The sequence below is a fragment of the Pelophylax lessonae genome (assembly GCF_965119305.1).
Source record: "Pelophylax lessonae genome assembly, chromosome: 9".
Lineage (NCBI taxonomy): Eukaryota > Metazoa > Chordata > Amphibia > Anura > Ranidae > Pelophylax > Pelophylax lessonae.
Window position 1 is genome coordinate 82,019,120 of NC_138776.1, and position 25,658 is coordinate 82,044,777.

The 25,658-nt window shown below is 41.8% G+C and overlaps 1 protein-coding gene across 1 annotated transcript in view; it reads left to right on the forward strand.

Moving 5' to 3' along the window:
- Positions 1 to 25,658, forward strand: part of LOC309564235 (alpha-2-macroglobulin-like protein 1) — a 351,540-nt gene that overhangs the window by 186,523 nt on the left and 139,359 nt on the right. Inside the window, exons 13-16 of the mRNA XM_082268861.1 lie at positions 4,708 to 4,780; positions 6,937 to 7,082; positions 8,728 to 8,883; positions 20,663 to 20,827. Coding sequence (XP_082124987.1) covers positions 4,708 to 4,780; positions 6,937 to 7,082; positions 8,728 to 8,883; positions 20,663 to 20,827 — 540 coding nt within the window. The remainder of the gene's footprint in view (positions 1 to 4,707; positions 4,781 to 6,936; positions 7,083 to 8,727; positions 8,884 to 20,662; positions 20,828 to 25,658) is intronic.

A 25,658-nucleotide genomic window follows, 5' to 3' on the forward strand; every position in this document is an offset into this window, starting at 1 on the left:
TAATCTTCCTGTGATAGATTAGTAGAGGCCAGAGGTATGTACTCCTCAGAAGGTAAACTACTTGACCCAGCTTCAAAGACAGTTTTCCCACAGGAAACTAGAGGAGACTAATGTATGAACTTCTCAGGAGAGGAACTATTTAGCTCAACTTAGTCTTTCCACTAAACCAAAGGGGACTAGTCAGTATGTACCTCTCAGGAGAGGAACTATGTGGCCCTGCAATCCCATTAGTACACAGTAACCATAATCCTGCAATAAGACAGTACTCACGGTCACGAGGCTAGGGGAGCAGCTATGCCCATTTAGCTTCTTCCAGTTGCCTTCCAGTAAAGCTATGCAGAGGATCTTCAGGTGAAATCTGGGAGTGTCCAAGATACAGTACTTTCAGGTGTAGTGCCCCCAGCTCTGCCACAGCTGGGACCTTGATGAAGAACAGCAGAATGGCTGGAGGCAGAGTGTAGCTACCTAAACCGGTGGAATCTCTTAAACAGGAAGACACTGCTGTTCTAAAGCTCAGACTATCTGCTCCTCTGCCAACTTCTGGGCACACCTCCCCAGGGATTGGCTGCAACACTATAAATTATTCATACTGTTGATGTTCCAGAACTTCCTGAAAGGTAGGGGAGAGCAATTACATTTGCAGCCTGTGAAACCCAGAACAGCCAAAATAAATCAACAACCGCTCCAATGATTACAGAGGAGCAAAAAAAGAACTACATTTACCTAACATCCTAACTAGGAGGGTTCTACATCATAATACTAGAAGCCGATGCCACTCTATAAGGGAGATGGCGCAGAGCCATGCTTCGAACATGGTAGCCACATGCTTCTCATCCTGAAGCAACAGTTTACAGAGAAACACCATCTGGCCCACCAAATAATATTTAAATATGGAAGGGCTAAAGTTGCTGTAGTGGTTTGATATCGATTTTGGGACGCTAAGAGACCCAAATGAAGTGCAAAAAGTTTAACACGCCCATTGAACAATTTTGGGAGTTTAACGGGGGGAGTTCTGATATACATTTTTAGGAGATATAATATATCCTGCCTCTCAAAAATATGGAGTAGTTTTTCCAAGTCAAAAGTTTTTGTTGCAAAAGTGCGAATGGGGGGTCAAGGTTAAGAGGGTATAAAGTCTGTTAACTTTTTTTTAAAAACTGGTTTTATTGAAAGCAAAATGTACATTTGCAAGATGGAATGTCGGTTGTACAGGGAAAATATTACCAGTACATAAGTGACTTCATAGGATTTCTGGACAAACCGACCCCAACCCAATATGGTATCTTAGGTACATCATCTAATTTAAAAAAATGCAAGGAGAAAAAGAACAGATAGAAAACTATAAACAGTGCAGGAACTCATCTGCAAGTACAAACCTCAAACAAATGTAACCCTATTTGGACAGTATAGTGCATACACTTTCAGTCACCCAGCAAGTTACCTGGATCTAAGAAATAGTGTGGTGGCCATATAGCCCTATGTGCCCAGAAATATCAAGGTCCAGGATTCATCACTACTCTAAGTTGGATCTAAAATCAAAGATAGCAAGGAGCCATTAGTATCCTGAGTATCAAGGGTCGTATACCTTAAAAAACTTTTGAGGATATCCCCTTACCTCATATGTTAAATTATAAAGTGTCAGAGCTTGATTGATTAGCTTCTTTCACAAGCCAAGATGCAGGACCTCCATACCAGTCCAGTGAAGAACAATCGTTTTCTTTGCATAGCAAAACAAGTGAGTGGCAACTTACTTGTTACATTGATATCTAAATTTTTTGATTTGTGCATCCTACTAAAGATTCATGACCATCGGTTCCCTTACCTCAGGGTCTATTGGGAGAATATGAGATTTTTCCTAATTTACCTTTAAATTAGACTAAGAGCGAGAACTAAGACTGTGTAGTGTCAGAATATTTATACTGCTCTGAATATAACAGTGTCTATTTATGTAAATAAGCAAAGATCTGTAAGGTAGGAGAATCTCAACTTATTTCCACAAATCAATATGTAACAAGTTCTTTTTAATCGATTAATTTCTTTTTAACAGCATATACTAATCTTAGTGAAAACAGTCTACAGTAGGGAATATATATGAATATTTATTCACAAGACATGTATTCACAATAAATGATTAGACTTGAGGTGACACAAAGAGACAACTTTACATAAAATACAAAATTAAAACGATAAATGCAATGTAGCTCAATAATGAAATTAAAAATAAAAGCAAGATTATGTTTTCCCCAGGTATAGCATAAACCATAAATAAGTGTTCAATATAATCAGATCACAATTGTCTGCGAATTGCGCAGCCGACAGTCACTCCGCTGCAGATGGAGTGAGAATAGGCTATGCAAAACGGGAGACTAAAATTGCAAATAATGCACTAAATCTGATATTAATAAAAATGTATAAAAACAAAAATCAGTTTTTAGAGAAAAATCTAATATGGTTCATACGGCTGGGATTATAATGTCATTACCCTTAAATATGTAATATAAAACATATAAGGAAGGAAATAAACAATATTGAATAAATAATAATCAAATAAACAGCAAGGTATATTTACCACACTTAAGATGGCTGCTAGCTTAAAATGGTCGTTACCAGAGTCCTTAAGATAGCTGCCTTCCCAAAATGGCGGGCAGTTAGGCAGGAGTTTCGTTTGGCACCCTTCAAAGTTTCAGAGACATGATGGAGCAAGATGGAGTATGTATAGACGAGTATATGTATGGATGTGAGTAGCGTGTGTGTTGTAAGTGTAATGAATGTTGTCGTAATGTGTGTGTGTCCTATTACATCTGGGGTTCCCTTTTTATATTGAACAAAAGGACAGTAAAATTACCATAAGCTAAACCCAGAAGGAGGAACTTTATATCCATTGGTTGTAATAACTTATCCATTAACTGGTGAGGTCATTGGCAACGCCTCTACTAATTATTCAGTATATTGGATATTAGAATTAAATAATAATTTCCCCAATTAAGAATAATCATAAAAACAACATAAAAACCTGTCCATACTCTCATAATATATACATGTCCATCTGATATCTCCATCATGTATCTTGGCAGGGATTGAATCTGGTAACACCGTTTTAATAAGAATATATTATTAATACAATATATATATATATATATATATATATATATATATATATATATATATATATATATTGGAAATTACTGATTTACCCCGAGACTGCATTTAGTAGTAGTCTCCAAAGGGGCAGTATTGTATTACTCTTTAGATTCAATATATAGAATACAATAATACCACTATTAACTGATAACCTTTGACCTAGGACTGGGTAAAAATAATTAAATCATTTGACCATGTCATATGCTGTCAGACATTGTGTCTAGATTGGAAGATCTATGTGGCCATAAAAACTGTAACTAGACCTACACAAACGTTTCTAAAATGAGGTAATTAGCTACACCTAAGTAAGATTCTTATGTGTAATAATATAAAACCAAAATATGGTATATAATACACTCTTAGAACGTTGTATATGCCACACACACGTATAATTATTGCTAATATTTTCTTACACATGATATAATGTATCTTTAAAACTTAGTTTAAAAGAATCAAATAGAATACACTTAACTATTGTTCATTGTAAAATACTGTACAGATAGACCACCGTCTGGACATCACCCCCCACTAAAACCTGGTGCCATCCTGGCTAGGCTTTTATCAGGTGAAATGTCAGAAAGTCCCATTATTTACAATTTAAAGGAATAAAAAGAAAATCTGTTGAAAATATAAGACCCTTTTGTTAGAGAAATTTTGTTTAAAAAGTACATATGAACTTTCCATCACCCCTAACAAAATGGATGCTGTACTCTTCAAAATCTCTTTATAGGACTGAATATGTATGGCCTTAATAATTCCCTTTTTCTTTTATTTAATCTCCCCAATAATCCTGACAGTAGCACTGCTTGCAACAAGGGTTTTGGGTCATGGAGGAAAAGGAGCTGGTCATTAGCGCAGTGAGCGAAGCACTTTACTATGTTGCCAATGCAGGAGATACACAAAGGGCTACTGCTAAAGGTTCCATCATAGGGAAAAACAGACCTGGGGATAGAAGACACCCCTGTTTTGTTCCCCGACGGACAAAAAAGGGTATAAGAGACATATTGATCTTAAATAGGAGTTCCAGCCTGTAAAAAAAAAATACTGTAGCTGCCGACTTTTAATTTACAGACACTTACCTGTCCAGGGATCCCGCGATGTTGGCATCCCAAGCCAATCTGTCCATCGGCCCTGGATGCAGGCGCCGGCATCTTCACTAAGCGAAACAGGAAGTGAAACAGGAAGTGAAACAGAAAGTGAAGCGAGTCGCCCAGAAGTGTGCTCCCAGAAGGCAGCGGGGGGAAAAACTAGATTAATTAGGTGGCCGCGAGGCCTAATTAAAGAGCCAACGCTGCTCCTGAAAGAGCAGCGCTGGCCCCTGAATAATGCCACCCAAGGCAATCGCCTTGTTTGCCTCGCGGTAGATACGCCCCTGCACGTATGCTCTACTAGTTGCATTAAAAAATGCATTTAATAATTTATTTATGAATAGGGAGTTACACAAATTTTTGTTTTTATTGTGCCTTAGGTTTAGATTTAAATGTTATGAAGACCATGCACAAAGTGTTTTTTTTTTATGTGTATAATGAATGAGCAAACTAACCGTTTGATTTTCTGATCTCCTAGTTGATGGGGAAAGAAGGAATTGTGTCTCATGGAGAATATAAGCTAGACATTACAGAACAGCCTGCTGCCCCTGGTGAGTTTGTGAGTACAGTATGGGGTACTCAACCTGCCTTATCTTATTCCAGAGCAGCATTGGTGTGTGCAGCCTATTGCATTAGGGTGTGCACCCCAGAGCACAAACACACATACCTGTATAAAAGCAGAGCAGTGGAAGGTGTCAGCAGAGCAAAGACTGGTGTCAGTAAGGCGGTGGATGGTATCAGTAGTTTTTCATTCTTATTATATTTTTTATTTTTTTTACAATATTTTTTTTAATTCTTTTTTTTTTTTTTTTTTTACAATATTGTTTTTACTTTTACTTTTTTTTTACAATTTTTTGGGGAGCCCTGTTATGGGGCTTTGGTGAAATATTAAGGGTCTAAACAGACCCCTGGATTCTATTGGTGACATATCTGCACTTGATTTCCTGGGTCTGCACACTTGCTGTGGCCATTATGAGGTGCTTCGCCACTCCTCTTTGTATTTCTTTGTTTTATGGTATTCAGAATGCAACAAAACGTGTAAGAAAACACAAAGCAGGACACAAACTCCCAAAATTCCCTGATGGTCAAGCATAGATTTGGGGAAATTATGGCAAAGAGATCTTACTTTTGGAGTATCCAACAGGTCAAAGGCTGACTGAACCCATGAGATTTGACTTTAAAATAATATCACTTCGAGGTAGACTGACCCTTTATTAAAGCACACATGTGTCAAACACAAGGCCCATTTCATTTGGCCCTCGCACCTCTCCTGCAGCTGCCGCACCCCCTCGTTACCGCCCCTACTTTATCTTAGCAGTTAACAGCAGTGAGGAGGACAGAACTCCTCCTACAGATCCTGTGCCTTTCTGTGCAGCAGCACCTCCTCATCTCCGCCCCTACCTTGTCAGTCAGCAGCAGTGAGGAGGACAGAACTCCTTGTACAGATTCTGTGTAGCAGAGCCTCCTCGTCTCTGTCCCTACCTTGTCTCAGCATTCCCAGCAGCAGTGAGGAGGACAGAACTCCTCCTACAGATCCTGTGCCTCTTTGTGCAGCAGCACCTCAGTGTCTCCGCCTCCCCTGGTCTCAGCATTCAGCAGACTGGCAGCTGACTTCAGCCTTCATCTGGTCCAGATCCTGCACTTTCTGCTTCCCAGTGTAACGCTCCTGCATTTTTATTGTAAGCTGGATTTGCAGCTGCAGAAACTCCACTCAGTAGTCATGTAGAGATGTGTTGGAACACCAGATCCAACTCTCCAGACTCATCACTGTGGGCCTGTCTGCTTCAGCATACAGATATACACACACTCAATAAGATGTTCCTGGAGTGATAGGATGTATATGATAGTATGGAGGTGATGTGCTGAAGGGACAGGTGTGAGCAGTGACAGTAATGGTAAGCACTTGATAGTAATGTTCAGGAGAGTAGTAGCTGGTAATAGGTAGAATGCAGATAGGTTAGTAATCAGGTATGGTAACAGGTGGTAAGGATAGCAGATGACACATACAGGATAGAGTAACCCAGTGCAAGGATAGATGGTAGTAGACTCAAGAGCTAGCAATTTATGTAACAGTGCAGATGGTAGAATTAGTATGCATAGATAGTAACAGTCCTTAATCTGTAGGAGATGATAGTGTAAGTTAGTTATGGAGGATTCCCCTGTGGGGTACTTATCACTAGTAAGGATTAGTAAGTAGAGGGGTCCAGTAGTGAGGGAGTGATCCGGTAGTGAGATACGGGATCAGTAGCGAGGTTTCGGTCTGTTCCAGGTAAAGGCAAATAGCTGGAGGCTCCGACAGCAAGACAAGGCTTGTAAGCATGTAGAGACACATTGAACGAACAACGTGAGAGAGAACGCCGGCGATTGAAATAGCCACTCAGCAGCGCTCAGCGATGACGTCATCCGTCTTAAAGGTGTATGCGTTCCACCTAACTAGAAAGGTGGGACGCAATGTTGAAAGGAAAATGGAAAATAAGGGTACCAAAGGTACCAGAATCTTACACCCAGCTCCTTTCCAGGAGCAGCACAAGGTAAGGGGGTGCATTGTAATGTAAGGAAGAGTAGAGGACTCTTGATTTCTGATGATGAGGGGGCTCTTGACATTTGATGTAAGAGAGGGTTGGGTGCTCTGGACATTTAGTCTTACAGATACAACCGGCCCTTTGAGGGCAACCATAATGCTGATGCATTTTTCTCATTACTGCAGATCTACATGGAACATTTTCCCTGAAATTCGGCAAAGTGATTGAGTTGTTTCCAAAAGCCACTATTCTCGTTTTCACGGTCCTGCTAGATGGAGATATTGCAGCAAGTAGGACAAAGTTTGCAGTGCCAATGTGTCCAAACAATAAGGTGAGAAAATGAATTCATTCTATTATTATACTGTTTTTTATAAACCATTAAAATGTAGTCAAGAGGGTTGCTCCCTGAAATCCTTCATAGTTGGATATTTACTTTGAGTTAAATTGTAGCACTGTCCCCGTAGGACTTGTTGTGTGGTGACTTGTTGGGCCTCATCTGATTACCTGCAGACAGTCACTTAGGGATAGTTCACACATTCATCCTTACTCCCAATGGTTCGTTACTCAATAAACAGTCCAGGGTTTTGGATTTTGGTATTTATTGTGGAACTTGGATTGAAGAAGGGAATAGTGGGATACTCCAACTGGAACTATTTACAGTTGATAAGGACAACTCTCACTTGGCCTCACCAGGTTACTTATGGAAGCAGTCACACTGCTTTGACCATACTGCCACGTGTATAAAAAGGGTTAAGTCTCCTTCCTCTTTCTCCAGCAACAGACTTGATGAACTACATTATCTTCAGGACACTATCTAGCATCCTCTTTACTGACACCCGTCCACTGACTCTTCTAGCTAGGGGATGGCCCCCCTCAGGACAGGCCCCTTGACACAGATCTGTACTCAATGTTTGCAGAATCAGACCCTTCCAGTCCCTCCCTTCCAGTTAGCTCTGCAGGACCTCAGGGTTCAGTTCCTCTCTAATTCTTTAGGCTCTTAGATCGACCACCTGAGGCTGCATTGCCATTTGTACAGAGGAGAAGGCAGCCGCCTCCACTCTACGGGACTCCATTCTCCAGCTAAAAGACCCGAGCGCATGTGCTCTTGGCATTTATACAGTATCCCAGCATGCACCGAGTCACTTTCCTCTGCCAATCACCAGGGTTGTACTAAATGCCTATGCACTCATTTATCAGGTTTCCTACCACTGTCAAATATGCCTTCCTATTGGACCAGTGTTAAACACTTCAGACAAACTGAGCTGCACCTGAGCACAATGAGCAGACCTCACTAGAAGATCCTGCTCTCTGGTAGGCAAAGAACAATAGAGATTTACCTGGCAATCCTTCTGGCAAGCAGAAAGGATCCAAAACTATACTCTCTCCTTTTAGCACCTACCTAGGAGGGTGCTACAAAATTATTTAGTCTATCTGTATAAGGGACCTTGAAAATATTACCATATACCTGTTGTATATTGAGGTGGGGAGCAGGGAGTAGACAATTGGGTTTCTGGGCAATGAACCATGTTCTTGTTTAAAGTTTTTTGTGGTACATTTCTTCCTTTTTTCCTAAATGAATTACTATAAAATATAAAGTAGCTGTTTAAACAACAGGTCTAGTTTCAACAAAATATTTCCCCACCACAGCAACTTACTCAACTCTGTAGTCATGGCATCGTTCTCTCAGGTGTTTACAGCCTGCCCAACCAACTCTTATTCTCCCCTATTCTCCATACTTGATATATAATCTAACTCAAGTCAAAGTGTAACCATCGCTCAAATAAATTTTGTCAGATATCGTGGCTTGGAACGGATGAAGGGGTAAGTGCGCAAACGTTTAGTTAAAGTAGATCTGTCCTTTGAAAAAACAAAATGTACTAGCTTTATAGACCAGTTACATTTTCTTTACAGGAAATCATTCTTGACGTTTGTACTAGTTGATAAAACATCTAATTTATGTGTTCACCTACAAACAGGTTCAGATCAAGTTCTTTAAAGATCAGGTCCATCCAGGAGAGAAGGTTAGTTTGGAGGTAAAAGCAGAGTCTGGATCGATTTGCTCTGTGCGCTCTGTGGATAAAGGACTATTGCTTTACAAACATCACGATAAGTTGGATCTACCAACCCCAATGGTAGGTTGTTAAACTAAAAACTGTAATCCCATGAAATATATTTTATATTACTTCAGTTTATTCAGCAGCACATTATGGGCAGCTTTGGAGCTTTGACATCAATCCCTGCCTCCAAAGGAGATTAAAGTGGGAGTAAACTACCATGGACGATTTTTATTTATAATAAGGCTTACCTATAGGTACAGTAAATCAGTGTTAATTTTGGCAGCAAATTTCAATTTAGTTTTAGTCTTAGTCTTAGGACTAAAATGCCATTTTAGTTTTAGTCCCATTTTAGTCTTCTGCAAGTGTTTTAGTTTTAGTTGTATTTAGTCGACTAAAACTCCAGTACATTTTAGTTGACTAAAACGTCCTACATTTTAGTCGACTAAAATTCATTTTAGTCATCTATAATCGAATGGGTGTAGTTCAATTGTAATTTGTAATGCATTATTTAAGCATTTCTCTACAATTTCCAAACTCATTATATACTACTGCTGGTCCTGGAGTGAAAAATTTAATATGTTATTATTTATGGCATTAAGCTTTGAGCATGCACCAGTGTTAATTTTGGCAGCAAATTTCTATTTAGTTTTAGTTATAGTCTTTTGACTAAAATGCCATTTTAGTTTTAGTCGTATTTTAGTCTTAAGACTAAAATGCCATTTTAGTTTTAGTCGTATTTTAGTCATCTGAATTGTTTTAGTTTTAGTCGTATTTTTGTCGACTAAAACTGTGTTAATTTAGTCGACGAAAACGTTTTAGTCGGTTTTAGTCAACAAAATTAACACTGCAGTAAATATCTCCTAAGCGTGCACTGTTTAGGAGATATTTACTTGTAAAGCCACCCATGATGTCACCAGTAGGGATGATCGAATGGTTCGGGTCGACCATCGGTTCGACCCGAACATTGACTGTTCGAAATTCGGCCGAATTCCGAACTCTTTGCGGAAAAAGTTCGGAATTCGGCAACCAGAACCGACCAAAATGCAATGGGACAGGAACTGGGCTTTAAAAGCCAGTGATTGGACCAGAAACATCAGTAAAAGCCAATTGAGGGGGCAGGAGGATGCTAGGAATGTGATTGGAGTGAGTAGGGGGTCCAGAGGCCAATCAGTAGTGAATACGCCCCCCAGTATATTACATAACGCCGCCAAATCGCTAGCACTGTAATACAGGGGCTGTGGAAGAGAGTGGAAGCAGTTCTGTTACTCCTGCTGCAAAAGTGTCATTTAGCAATTATTAGTGTGAGGAAAAGGATATCTTCGTTCCAGACAAAGAGCGGAAATGACGAATCGGAAGTCGTAGCCTCTGAACCAACTTCAATGCATTTCGCGATAACGCGTCATCAGGATAGATACCTGGGTTATGTCCTTCGAGAGTTGTGTTTTTTGTAGCCTATGTTTCCACGCTACCAATGTGGATTTAATTTTTGATTGGGAGGTACAGTTACTTTAAGAAGGAATGTGTAAGCTGCTGATAGAGCAAATAAAGCATAGCTTTTGGTTACCTCCTTCTCGATAGACAACCATAATTTGTCAGTATTATGGGTGAACCAATACTTCATCTGATCTAGGAGTATGGCTATATAGTATTGATGAACATCAGGTAGGTTCATGCCTCCTTTTTTTTTGGCAGTAGTTAAGATTGCTAGTGCAATTCTTGGTTTTTTACTTTGCCAAATTAGATTGTTGAGTTGAGTTAATTTGTTTAAATAGTTTAGTAGGTAATGGGATAGGAAGAGCTCGAAAATAGTAAAGGATTTTTGGTAAAGTTAGCATTTTAAATGCCGCCATTCTTTCAATCCATGATAGTTGTTTTTTTTTTATATGTTGAAAGTCTTCTTGAATTTGGGTCAAAAGTTTGGGGAAATTTACTTCAAATAATTTCAAAGTTGGGTAAGCAAGTTGAACTCCCAGATATAAAATGGAAAGTTGATCCCAATTATACTTGATTGACTATGATTGAGAAACCTATTACTCTTTTAACACATTCCTGCGCCCTTATGTTTCTCAGCCATACACACAAGATGGGGCTACTTAATCCACCAATATGTTTATTGATTCTTGTAGAAAAATATATTATGTGGAGAACATCCCATTAAAAAAATATTAAAGGCAGTTTTTTAAATAAAATAAAATAGAAGTTATACTTCCCTGTTCTGTGCAATAATAATGTCCTTACCCCCTCTTTGGTGGCCAGCGCTGTACTCTCCTCCTTCCTCTGGGGGAGCACTTTAGAAAGATTTGTGCTATGGAGGCACTTTTGTGGGCGTGTTTCAGAGCTGGTCTGTGTGCGTCCATAGACACACACAATGCCGGTAAGCCATGCCGACACCTCACAGGAGTTTGACTGACAGCAGCAGGAGCCAATGGCTTCTATAAGTGTCTCCTTTGAGACAAGAAAGTGAGGAGAGCGGTGCTGCAGCTTGGACAGTCCAGGAGTAGGGTTGAGCGGACACCTAGATGTCCGTGTTCGACGGGTTCGGCCGAACTTTAAAAAAAAGTCCGGGTCCGTGTCCCGGACTTTTACCGAACTTTTCCCGGACACCGAACCCCATTGAAGTCAATGGGGACCCGAACTTTAAGGCACTAAAATGGCTCTAAAACACCAAAGGAAAGGGCTAGAGTGCTGCAAATGGCAGCAAAACGTAATTAAGAGCATGGCAAGTGCTCTGCAAACAAATGTGGATAGGGAAATAACTTAAAACAACAAAAAAAAACAGAAAAATAAAACAATGTTCTTCTTCATCTCTGAAGGACGAGGCCCATATGGAGTAGGAGGGAGGTTGAGGTGGTGGTGGATGTGGCGGTGACATAGGCGTGCGCACAGGGTGTGCTGGGTGTGCCTGGGCACACCCTAATCACCTAGGGCACATAGCATTGCCAGTGAGGAGATGGGAAAGATCTCCCTGGGACCTGCTCTGCTCTATTTCTCCTTGCCTACAGGTACATGGCCCCGATACATTACTCTCCCTGCTGGCAAACACATGCATGTGTATTTCAACTTTGGGGTGCACACCTTAATGCAATAGGCTGCGCACACCTATGGGCGGTGTAGGTGGAAGCGGCGGTGGAGGAGGACCAGGGCCGGATTAACAGCATCATGGGCTTGGTGCTGAGGATTTTGAAGGGCCTTAAGGGCCGTGCCTTGCCATGCACCCAGAGGAGGAAGGGTGCAGCCATGCATGCCTAATTCAACATGGGATGCTGTCTCTGAAGCCCATAAACACATCCATGCATCGCCAACTGTCCCTCCTTGTCCGGCCTTCACGCTGTGTGGGGAGGTTCTGAGGGTGCTGCCTGGGGAAGCGAGCATAGAAGCCAGACTTCTGTGTTTACAAGTGACAGAAGAGCGGTAACAGTGAATATGGCCAACCCGGGGCCTATATAAAAGGTAGGGGCCTGGAGCTGCAGCTCCAATAGCCCCTACATTAAGCTGGCCCTGAGGAGGAGGACGAGGTAGCCAACACTGCTTCTTTTCAAAAATTTTAAATGAGGGTACACCCCAAAAGAGTGAGAAAGAGCAAAAATGGAACAATGGGTGGGTAAGGTCGGTATCCATTGCTATTCTGCATAAGGTACGGAAAAGTCCCGTGGGATCCATGCCTGGTTCATTTTAATGAACGTGAGCTTGTCCACATTGTCTCTGGACAGGCGGCTGCGCTTGTCTGTTATAACGCCCCCAGCCGTGCTAAATACCCGTTCAGATAATACACTGGCTGCAGGGCACGCCAGCACCTCCAAGGCGTAAAGGGCAAGCTCAGGCCATGTGCCCAATTTGGAGACCCAGAAGTTGAAGGGGGCAGACCCGTCATTCACTACATGTAGGCGTGTGCACACATACTGCTCCACCATGTTGGTAAAATGCTGCCTCCTGCTAAGACGTTCCATCTGAGCTGCTGGTGCTGCTGTTTGTTGTGGCGTGCTGACAAAGCTTTTCCACATTTCGGCCATGCTAACCCTGCCTTCTGAGGTGCTGGCGGTGCCCTGGTTGCGTTGGCGACCTCCTCCTCCTCCTCCTCTGCCTTGTGCTTCCACTGTGGCCCCGCTGTCAGATGGGAATGCCAGCAGCATGGCGTCTACCAGCGTGCGCTTGTACTAGCGCATCTTGCGATCGCGCTCCAGTGAGTGAATTAAGGATGGTACGTTGTCCTTGTAACGGGGATCCAGCAGCGTGGCCACCCAGTAATCAGCACAAGTTAGAATGTGGGCAACTCGGCGGTCGTTGTGGAGACACTGCAGCATGTAATCGCTCATGTGTGCCAGGCTGCCCAGAGGCAACGAAAGGCTGTCCTCTGTGGGAGGTGTATCGTCCGTGTCCTCTGTATCCCCCCAGCCACGCACCAGTGATGGCCATGAGCTGGCCTGGGTGCCACCCTGCTGTGAACATGGTTCCATCTCCTCCTCCAGCTCCTCCTCCTCCTCATCCTCCTCATCCTCCAGAACTGTGCCCCTGCTGGACAATTGCGTCCCTGGCGTTTGCGTGTGCAGGAACCCACCCTCGGAGCCCCTTGCGAATGACTGCCCTGAAAGCCTTGGAAATGTTACCTCTTCATCCTCCTCCTCCTCCTCATCCTGTGCCACATCCTCTTCCATCATCGCCCGAATTGTTTTTTCAAGGAGGCATAGAAGTGGGATAGTTAAGCTGAGAACGGCGTCATTGCCACTGGCCATGTTGGTGGAGTACTCAAAACAGCGCAACAAGGCACACAGGTCTCGCATGGAGGCCCAGTTAAATTAAATAGCGGAATAGAAAATATGATCCAAAAAAAGTGTATGTATATCACACGTACACAACCACACTGGGCCCCAATTACTATTGTTTGTACCCCTAAAAGGCTAGATGAGGAGTAGGGGGAGTATGGAACAGGCAGCACCCTCAAACCTTCAGAAGTATGAGATGAACCCCAACAACTTGGAAAGGTGGATCTCTCTCACACGTACCAACACAGACTATCCCCCAATTTAACTGATCCCCAAAGGTTTTTGATTAAATAGCGGAATAGAAAATATGATCCAAAAAAAGTGTATGTATATCACACGTACACAACCACACTAGGCCCCAATTACTATTGTTTGTACCCCTAAAAGGCTAGATGAGGAGTAGGGGGGGTATGGAACAGGCAGCACCCTCAAACCTTCAGAAGTATGAGATGAACCCCAACAACTTGGAAAGGTGGATCTCTCTCACACGTACCAACACAGACTATCCCCCAATTTAACTGATCCCCAAAGGTTTTTGATTAAATAGCGGAATAGAAAATATGATCCAAAAAAAGTGTATGTATATCACACGTACACAACCACACTAGGCCCCAATTACTATTGTTTGTACCCCTAAAAGGCTAGATGAGGAGTAGGGGGGGTATGGAACAGGCAGCACCCTCAAACCTTCAGAAGTATGAGATGAACCCCAACAACTTGGAAAGGTGGATCTCTCTCACACGTACCAACACAGACTATCCCCCAATTTAACTGATCCCCAAAGGTTTTTGATTAAATAGCGGAATAGAAAATATGATCCAAAAAAAGTGTATGTATATCACACGTACACAACCACACTGGGCCCCAATTACTATTGTTTGTACCCCTAAAAGGCTAGATGAGGAGTAGGGGGAGTATGGAACAGGCAGCACCCTCAAACCTTCAGAAGTATGAGATGAACCCCAACAACTTGGAAAGGTGGATCTCTCTCACACGTACCAACACAGACTATCCCCCAATTTAACTGATCCCCAAAGGTTTTTGATTAAATAGCGGAATAGAAAATATGATCCAAAAAAAGTGTATGTATATCACACGTACACAACCACACTAGGCCCCAATTACTATTGTTTGTACCCCTAAAAGGCTAGATGAGGAGTAGGGGGGGTATGGAACAGGCAGCACCCTCAAATCTTCAGAAGTATGAGATGAACCCCAAAAACTTGGAAAGGTGGATCTCTCTCACACGTACCAACACAGACTATCCCCCAATTTAACTGATCCCCAAAGGTTTTTGATTAAATAGCGGAATAGAAAATATGATCCAAAAAAAGTGTATGTATATCACACGTACACAACCACACTAGGCCCCAATTACTATTGTTTGTACCCCTAAAAGGCTAGATGAGGAGTAGGGGGGGTATGGAACAGGCAGCACCCTCAAACCTTCAGAAGTATGAGATGAACCCCAACAACTTGGAAAGGTGGATCTCTCTCACACGTACCAACACAGACTATCCCCCAATTTAACTGATCCCCAAAGGTTTTTGATTAAATAGCGGAATAGAAAATATGATCCAAAAAAAGTGTATGTATATCACACGTACACAACCACACTGGGCCCCAATTACTATTGTTTGTACCCCTAAAAGGCTAGATGAGCAGTAGGGGGAGTATAGAACAGGCAGCACCCTCAAACCTTCAGAAGTATGAGATGAACCCCAACAACTTGGAAAGGTGGATCTCTCTCACACGTACCAACACAGACTATCCCCCAATTTAACTGATCCCCAAAGGTTTTTGATTAAATAGCGGAATAGAAAATATGATCCAAAAAAAGTGTATGTATATCACACGTACACAACCACACTAGGCCCCAATTACTATTGTTTGTACCCCTAAAAGGCTAGGAGTAGGGGGAGTATGGAACAGGCAGCACCCTCAAACCTTCAGAAGTATGAGATGAACCCCAACAACTTGGAAAGGTGGATCTCTCTCACACGTACCAACACAGACTATCCCCCAATTTAACTGATCCCCAAAGGTTTTTGATTAAATAGCGGAATAGAAAATATGATCCAAAAAAAGTGTATGTATATCACACGTACACAACCACACTAGGCCCCAATTACTATTGTTTGTACCCCTAAAAGGCTAGATGAGGAGTAGGGGGGATATGGAACAGGCAGCACCCTCAAATCTTCAGAAGTATGAGATGAACCCCAAAAACTTGGAAAGGTGGATCTCTCTCACACGTACCAACACAGACTATCCCCCAATTTAACTGATCCCCAAAGGTTTTTGATTAAATAGCGGAATAGAAAATATGATCCAAAAAAAGTGTATGTATATCACACGTACACAACCACACTAGGCCCCAATTACTATTGTTTGTACCCCTAAAAGGCTAGATGAGGAGTAGGGGGGGTATGGAACAGGCAGCACCCTCAAACCTTCAGAAGTATGAGATGAACCCCAACAACTTGGAAAGGTGGATCTCTCTCACACGTACCAACACAGACTATCCCCCAATTTAACTGATCCCCAAAGGTTTTTGATTAAATAGCGGAATAGAAAATATGATCCAAAAAAAGTGTATGTATATCACACGTACACAACCACACTAGGCCCCAATTACTATTGTTTGTACCCCTAAAAGGCTAGATGAGGAGTAGGGGGGGTATGGAACAGGCAGCACCCTCAAACCTTCAGAAGTATGAGATGAACCCCAACAACTTGGAAAGGTGGATCTCTCTCACACGTACCAACACAGACTATCCCCCAATTTAACTGATCCCCAAAGGTTTTTGATTAAATAGCGGAATAGAAAATATGATCCAAAAAAAGTGTATGTATATCACACGTACACAACCACACTGGGCCCCAATTACTATTGTTTGTACCCCTAAAAGGCTAGATGAGGAGTAGGGGGGGTATGGAACAGGCAGCACCCTCAAACCTTCAGAAGTATGAGATGAACCCCAACAACTTGGAAAGGTGGATCTCTCTCACACGTACCAACACAGACTATCCCCCAATTTAACTGATCCCCAAAGGTTTTTGATTAAATAGCGGAATAGAAAATATGATCCAAAAAAAGTGTATGTATATCACACGTACACAACCACACTAGGCCCCAATTACTATTGTTTGTACCCCTAAAAGGCTAGGAGTAGGGGGAGTATGGAACAGGCAGCACCCTCAAACCTTCAGAAGTATGAGATGAACCCCAACAACTTGGAAAGGTGGATCTCTCTCACACGTACCAACACAGACTATCCCCCAATTTAACTGATCCCCAAAGGTTTTTGATTAAATAGCGGAATAGAAAATATGATCCAAAAAAAGTGTATGTATATCACACGTACACAACCACACTAGGCCCCAATTACTATTGTTTGTACCCCTAAAAGGCTAGATGAGGAGTAGGGGTGGTATGGAACAGGCAGCACCCTCAAATCTTCAGAAGTATGAGATGAACCCCAAAAACTTGGAAAGGTGGATCTCTCTCACACGTACCAACACAGACTAACCCCCAATTTAACTGATCCCCAAAGGTTTTTGATTAAATAGCGGAATAGAAAATATGATCCAAAAAAAGTGTATGTATATCACACGTACACAACCACACTAGGCCCCAATTACTATTGTTTGTACCCCTAAAAGGCTAGATGAGGAGTAGGGGGGGTATGGAACAGGCAGCACCCTCAAACCTTCAGAAGTATGAGATGAACCCCAACAACTTGGAAAGGTGGATCTCTCTCACACGTACCAACACAGACTATCCCCCAATTTAACTGATCCCCAAAGGTTTTTGATTAAATAGCGGAATAGAAAATATGATCCAAAAAAAGTGTATGTATATCACACGTACACAACCACACTAGGCCCCAATTACTATTGTTTGTACCCCTAAAAGGCTAGATGAGGAGTAGGGGGGGTATGGAACAGGCAGCACCCTCAAACCTTCAGAAGTATGAGATGAACCCCAACAACTTGGAAAGGTGGATCTCTCTCACACGTACCAACACAGACTATCCCCCAATTTAACTGATCCCCAAAGGTTTTTGATTAAATAGCGGAATAGAAAATATGATCCAAAAAAAGTGTATGTATATCACACGTACACAACCACACTGGGCCCCAATTACTATTGTTTGTACCCCTAAAAGGCTAGATGAGGAGTAGGGGGGGTATGGAACAGGCAGCACCCTCAAACCTTCAGAAGTATGAGATGAACCCCAACAACTTGGAAAGGTGGATCTCTCTCACACGTACCAACACAGACTATCCCCCAATTTAACTGATCCCCAAAGGTTTTTGATTAAATAGCGGAATAGAAAATATGATCCAAAAAAAGTGTATGTATATCACACGTACACAACCACACTAGGCCCCAATTACTATTGTTTGTACCCCTAAAAGGCTAGGAGTAGGGGGAGTATGGAACAGGCAGCACCCTCAAACCTTCAGAAGTATGAGATGAACCCCAACAACTTGGAAAGGTGGATCTCTCTCACACGTACCAACACAGACTATCCCCCAATTTAACTGATCCCCAAAGGTTTTTGATTAAATAGCGGAATAGAAAATATGATCCAAAAAAAGTGTATGTATATCACACGTACACAACCACACTAGGCCCCAATTACTATTGTTTGTACCCCTAAAAGGCTAGATGAGGAGTAGGGGGAGTATGGAACAGGCAGCACCCTCAAATCTTCAGAAGTATGAGATTGTGTTCACTGTACCCCACAAAGATTGAGTTCACTGCACCCCACAATGATTGTGTTCACTGCACCCCACAAAGATTGTGTTCACTGCACCTCACAAAGATTGTGTTCACTGTACCCCCCAAAGATTGTGTTCACTGCACCCCACAAAGATTCTGTTCACTGTACCCCACAAAGATTGTGTTCACTGCACCCTAAAAGGATGTTGTTCACTGCACCCCACAAAGATTGTGTTCACTGCACCCTAAAAGGATGTTGTTCACTGCACCCCAAAAAGATTGTGTTCACTGTACCCCCCCAAAGATTGTGTTCACTGCACCCCACAAAGATTGTGTTCACTGCACCCCAAAAAGATTGTGTTCACTGTACCCCCCAAAGATTGTGTTCACTGCACCCCAAAAAGATTGTGTTCACTGTACCCCCCAAAGATTGTGTTCACTGCACCCCACAAAGATTCTGTTCACTGTACCCCACAAAGATTGTGTTCACTGCACCCCAAAAAGATTGTGTTCACTGTACCCCCCCAAAGATTGTGTTCACTGCACCCCACAAAGATTCTGTTCACTGCACCCCACAAAGGATTTTGTTCACTGCACCCCAAAAAGATTGTGTTCACTGCACCCCAAAAAGGATTTTGATCACTGCACCCCAAAAAGGATGTTGTTCACTGCACCCCAAAAATGATTTTGTTCACTCCACCCCAAAAAGATTGTGTTCACTGCACCCCACAAAGATTGTGTTCACTGCACCCCAAAAAGATTGTGTTCACTGTACCCCCCAAAGATTGTGTTCACTGCACCCCACAAAGATTCTGTTCACTGTACCCCACAAAGATTGTGTTCACTGCACCCCAAAAAGATTGTGTTCACTGCACCCCAAAAAGGATGTTGTTCACTGCACCCCAAAAAGGATGTTGTTCACTCCACCCCAAAAAGATTGTGTTCACTGCACCCCACAAAGATTGTGTTCACTGCACCCCAAAAAGATTGTGTTCACTGCACCCCAAAAATGATTTTGTTCACTGCACCCCAAAAAGGATTTTGTTCACTGCACCCCAAAAAGGATGTTGTTCACTCCACCCCAAAAAGATTGTGTTCACTGCACCCCAAAAAGATTGTGTTCACTGCACCCCACAAAGGATTTTGTTCACTGCACCCCAAAAAGATTGTGTTCACTGCACCCCAAAAAGGATGTTGTTCACTGCACCCCAAAAAGGATTTTGTTCACTGCACCCCAAAAAGATTGTGTTCACTGCACCCCACAAAGGATTTTGTTCACTGCACCCCACAAAGATTGTGTTCACTGCACACCAAAAAGGATTGTGTTCACTGCACCCCAAAAAGATTTTGTTCACTGCACCCCAAAAAGATTGTGTTCACTGCAGCCCAAAAAGATTGTGTTCACTGCAGCCCAAAAAGATTGTGTTCACTGCAGCCCAAAAAGATTGTGTTCACTGCAGCCCAAAAAGATTGTGTTCACTGCAGCTCACACACAGAAAAATGGATGTGGATCACTGACACCTGCCTATCTCCAATCCCACACCACACAGCAATATCGATTGTAGTTTGTAGAACACAGTTTCCCTAAAATTCAGCAGACTCTGTCCCTAACAGGATTGAGAAGAGATCGTAGATCAGGATTGAGTGCAGATTCACCCCACCCCCCACACAGCAATATCGATTGTAGTTTGTAGAAGACACTGACCCTATAATTCAGCAGACTCTATCCCTAAAATGCCTACAACTCGCCCTGCCTAAACACTCCGACCTGTCCCTCAATTCTATCCGGACACAAATGGTTTTTTCCTGCCTATCTTTCCCTAATCAGCAGCCAGCACATTGATGTGTGCTCTGTCCCTTAGCTAAGCAGCAGAATGACGCTGCTGCGGCGGCTGCCTCGAACTTATAAAGACTTGGTCACATGCTTCAGACGGCCAATCACAGCTACTAAGACATTTGCAGGCATGGCTGGGATGGCTTAAGGCACACCAGTTAAACGATTGTTGATTGGCTGTTGAAAGCCCGCCATGAAAAGAGCGCCAAAGCATGCAAAACCCGGAAATAAAACGACCGAACACGGATTTTTACCCGAACATACAGTAAAGTGTCCGTGTCCGTGTTCGGGTAAAAAAAATCCAATTATTCGGTACGAACACGAATAATACAGTCCGTGTTCGCTCAACACTATCCAGGAGCAGTGAGAGGTGCCAGGTAAGTGTTTAGGGATGGGGGGGGCAGTTAGTGGGGTATTTTAATGGGAGAATGTGGGTGTGTTTGTTTCTTTGACTTTTTATGTGAAGCTGTGGCTTTCTTATTTTGTTGTTCATCTATGTCCTTCCATTTTGTTTTCTCTCTTGCTAAGATCGAGGATATAGTTTCTAGCTTTGAAGTAAACAGACGTGGCTTTCCATATAAAATTGAGGATTTTGAAAAATATCCTTGCTTCAAAAATGAGAAAGATACAAGGCCAGAGATCCGTGAAGGGGTTTGGTACTATTCTGAACCAGATGTTTACAGACTGCTAAAGGTAAATTGAGAAAACAAGGGCTAAGGGCACTACATCTGAAAAATAACTTTTTGACACAATAATATATATTAATAAACAACCAGGGCTGATGCATAAAAAAATTTAAGGAGTAAGTGTTCATTCACCCCAGGTGCTGTGAGACTGTATTGGGCAGCTATTCCAGCGCATCCCCAACGCAACACAAGGCAAAATGCTTTGTCTTCGGTGTGGCTGGTTCCCACCACTGCATTGTGGTGGTGTGCAGCTGCACTTTTTTCCAGCATGTACCGCCGGTGTGTGAAGTATCCATGCACTGGCATATAGAATTTATTAAATTGTCAGTGTGTGACATTTCAGTAAAGATTATTTAAAAAAAAAAGAACAGGGATCGGCACATTGGCACTGCAATGGTTGCACCACACATCAGCGGCTGTGTTGTAATGCAGTGGCTGCTGTGAATGGATCCTGAAACATTTTTTTTGATTACAAACTTTTATTAAAATAAAAATAAAATTGTATTACAAAGATCGTATAGCCTGACAAAAATTGACAAGGTTTTTAAATGTGAGCAAAACATTTCAAATAGTAAGAAAAACATTATTTGTACAATGTAATGTAAAAATGAACAATCTTTGGTACAGTCATACTTGTTTTATCATTGGGTTATAGTGAATATATCAAATAAAAACCATGAAAAATCGGCGCTCAATTAAACCCTTATGATAAGGGTCGTTCCTATTTCCGGTGTCTGAGCTTAAAAGCCACTTTAGGATACCCCTTCCCTGGATGTTTTTGAAGCTTGATGCTGGTCATCCATAAGGATCCATACAGTCGACCTTAGAAGGGATAACCTCAGGACTGCTTACCATCCTACTGGAAGATCCTGTATCCTGTTACCTGTTGGTAAAAACACTCTTTAAGAGTGTTGTGGAGGTGAGCGGCCACTTCACTCATTTAGGATATAAGCTCACCAGCACCTGATGAGCAGTTTCCCGCACCTTGTGTTTGATCACAGTTTTCCCGCACCTTTTTGGCGTTTTTTGCACAGCCACATCACGTTCCCTGTGGAATTCACTTTATGAACTTATGAACTTCTTTTTGATTTATCAATTTTTGTATGAGTTATATATGATTTATGATATATATTGCTATATATCTTTATAATCACAGTTTTTATTGGATTGATTTTTTTTGTCACCATATTTATATTGGTTATTTGATTTATCATCTCTTGCCACGAGATTACATTTGTCATTTATAGAGTGACACCTGTTTTTGTCTTGCACGTGGTATATATTCCACTATTATTTGTGCACGCTAACATTTGCTTGATAATTTCATGGTTATTACTTCATGTTGCTATCTGTTTGTCCTCACTTGTTATGATATATGCACTTTGTGGCACTCTTGCACTTTATCACATGATCAATTTGTGATGTCACATAATTTGCTATTTTAGATGTGTATATTTTAAGTGGGTTTTATAGCATATTTATTTATTTAATTGCTTATCATAAGGGTTTAATTGAGCGCCGATTTTTCATGGTTTTTATCTATTTATGTATGTGGTGACACTATACACAATTGGCTGCTAATTTCTATACCCCTTATCATTTACTCCTACTCTATATCTAGTACTTAATTCCATAAACATCCGGTATATGATCAAGCGCATAGTGTTCTTTTCTCTCAGTGAATGTATCAAGTTGTCTTATTTATGTATTTTATTTATACAATATAAAGTAGCAATAATTAAGAAAAACCAAAAAGAGAAAGTAATAGGTAGGAATACTTTGTTAGAAAAAGAGAACAAAACTAGGGTGTAATATGGTAATATATTGACATGTAGTCTATGTGTTTGGTAAATTGTTAAAAATAAACCATGGATTCCATTTAAGACCAAAGAGTTTTTTAGTATTTCTAATAGTCTAATTTCTTCAATTCTTGATATAATCTGTGAGAATGGTACAGAATTTTTCTTACAATGGAAAGCTAGTCCAGAGTGTAGCAAAACAGATAGTGTGGATCAATTGCATGAGGGGAGCTTGTATTTCTGGTAAACTATAAAAAAAATGCAATTGAGATGAGAAAGTGTAATGTCTTTACCTGCTAATTTGTAGCTACCTAGGAAATTATTTACACTCTACTAACTTGTAAATTGAGTTCTTCATTGGAGAACCATGGGTGATGGTACAGCATCAGCCGAGACAGGTTTTCAAATCTGAAATCGCATTAAACCATAGCACAAAGACTTCTAGGGAGCCCGTGTAGATCTAGTAATGGGACAAAAAGCCAGCACACCAAACTAAAAATCCAGATGAAGAATTTACAGAAGTCCCATATCAGCAAAAGGTAACACCAATGTTTTGAAGGCACAATGACAGTCTTTTTTTGTTTGTCTATTGGGAATGTTGGTATATAAGGAACTGATGTCTATGCTGGCCACAGCATAGTCAGATAAAAATTCCTGCCCGAGAAGTCACTGGTGATGGCAAACAGCTAGGATTGGTAGTCCAGGAACTTGACCAGTGGTTCACTGATGCTTTTAAAGCCAGATACAATTGGTCGGTATTTGAGAGTAGTTAAACCTTTCTAGATCTTTGCTAATCTTTATATACAGTATCTCACAAAAGTGAGTACACCTCTCAAATTTTTGTAAATATTTTATTATATCTTTTCATGTGAAAACACTGAAGAAAAGACACTTTGCTACAATGTAAAGTAGTGAGTGTACAGCTTGTATACCAGTGTAAATTTGCTGTCCCCTCAAAATACCTCAACACACAGCCATTAATGTCTAAACCGCTGCCAACAAAAGTGAGTACACCCCCTAAGTGGAAATGTCCAAATTGGGCCCAACGTGTTAATATTTTGTGTGGCCACCCTTATTTTCCAGCACTGCCTTAACCCTCTTGGGCATGGAGTTCACCAGAGCTTAACAGGTTGCCCCTGGAGTCCTCGTCCACTCCTCCATTACGACATCACAGAGCTGGTGGAAGTTAGAGACCTTGTGCTCCTCCACCTTCCGCTTGAGGATGCCCCACTGATGCTCAATAGGGTTTAGGTCTGGAGACATGCTTGGCCAGTCCATCACCTTTCCCCTCAGTTTCTTTAGCAAGGCAGTGGTCGACTTGGAGGTGTGTTTGGGGTCGTTATCATGTTGGAATACTGCCCTGCAGCCCAGTCCCTGAAGGGAAGGGATTATGCTCTACTTCAGTAAGTCACAGTACATGTTGGTATTCATGGTTCCCTCAAGGAACTGTAGCTCCCCAATGCTGGCAGCACGCATGCAGCCCAAGACAATGACTTTCCCACCACCCTGCTTGACTGTAGGCAAGACACACTTGTCTTTGTACTCCTCTTCTGGTTGCCGCCACGCACGCTTGACACCATCTGAACCAAAAAAGGTTATCTCGGTCTCATCAGACCACAGGACATGGTTCCAGTAATGCATGTCCTTAGACTGCTTGTCTTCAGCAAACTGTTTGCGGGCTTTCTTGTGCATCTTCTTTAGAGGATGCTTCCTTCTAGGACGACAACCATGCAGACCAATTTGATGCAGTGTGCGGTGTATGGTCTGAGCACTGACAGGCTGCCTCCCCACCCTTTCAAACTTTGCTGCAATGCTGACAGCACTCATATGTCTATTTCACAAAGACAACCTCTGGATATGATGCTGAGCACGTGCACTCAAATTCTTTGGTTGACAATGGCGAGGCCTGTTCTGAGTGGAACCTGGCCTGTTAAACCGATGTATGGCCTTGGCCACCGCGCTGCAGTTCAGTTTCAGGGTCCTGGCAATTTTTTTATACCCTAGGCCATCTTTATGTAAAGCAACAATTCTTTTATTTTTGGTTTCTCAGAGAGTTATTTGCCATGAGGTCCCATATTGAACTTCCAGTGACCAGTATGTGAGAAAGAGAGCGATAACACCAAATTAAACCCACCTGCTCCCCATTCACACCTGAGACCTTCTAACACTACACTAACAAATGACATGACACTGGGAAAGGAAAATGGCTATTTGGGCCCAAGTTAAACATTTTCACATAGGTGTATACTCACTTTTGTTGCCAGGGGTTTATACAGTAATGGCTGTGTGTTGAGTTATTTTGAGGGGACAGCAAATTTACACTGTTATACAAACTGTACACTCACCATACTTTACATTATAGCAAAGTGTAATTTCTTCTGTGTTGTCACATGAAAAGATTGTAACGGAACCTCAACCTGTACTTGTGGCCTTCCGTCAGTATACGGATTCCTTGCAGTCATGAACATAGATATCAAATCCTAGCTGCCCCCCATACAAAGCTAGCAGACAACTTAGCTTGTACTGGAATCTCTCTTTATTGAACAGTCACACAGAATTTATATACAGCATGGACCCCCCCTTCAGATTACCACACACAGGTCAGGGGTTGCCTGATTATCATATGCAGATGAAATTGTATACAGAAATAGAATTAACATATCTAAAGAACAACCAACACAAAAAATATACTATTTCCACTCAGCAACTAACAGAGGACAATGATTCAATCAACCTGAGCCAATTAACTAGCAGACTTTCCATCCTTGAGCTCCTGAAATACAGTACACATTATCTCAATACAGAAACAATAGGGAAAGCCTGTCTCTGACATTGAAGGATGTGGAACAGAAGCCAATGTGATTGGCTCTTTCAGTGAACATATTCAGAATCAAACAGGAATAGTCCTCACATATTTCTGGAGATATATGGCTGACAAATATTACTGTCCCACTTGAAGCAATCCAAACCATTAAGTATCTGTCTTTCACTCCCAGCTATAATAAAATATTTACAAAATGTGAGGGGTGTACTCACTTT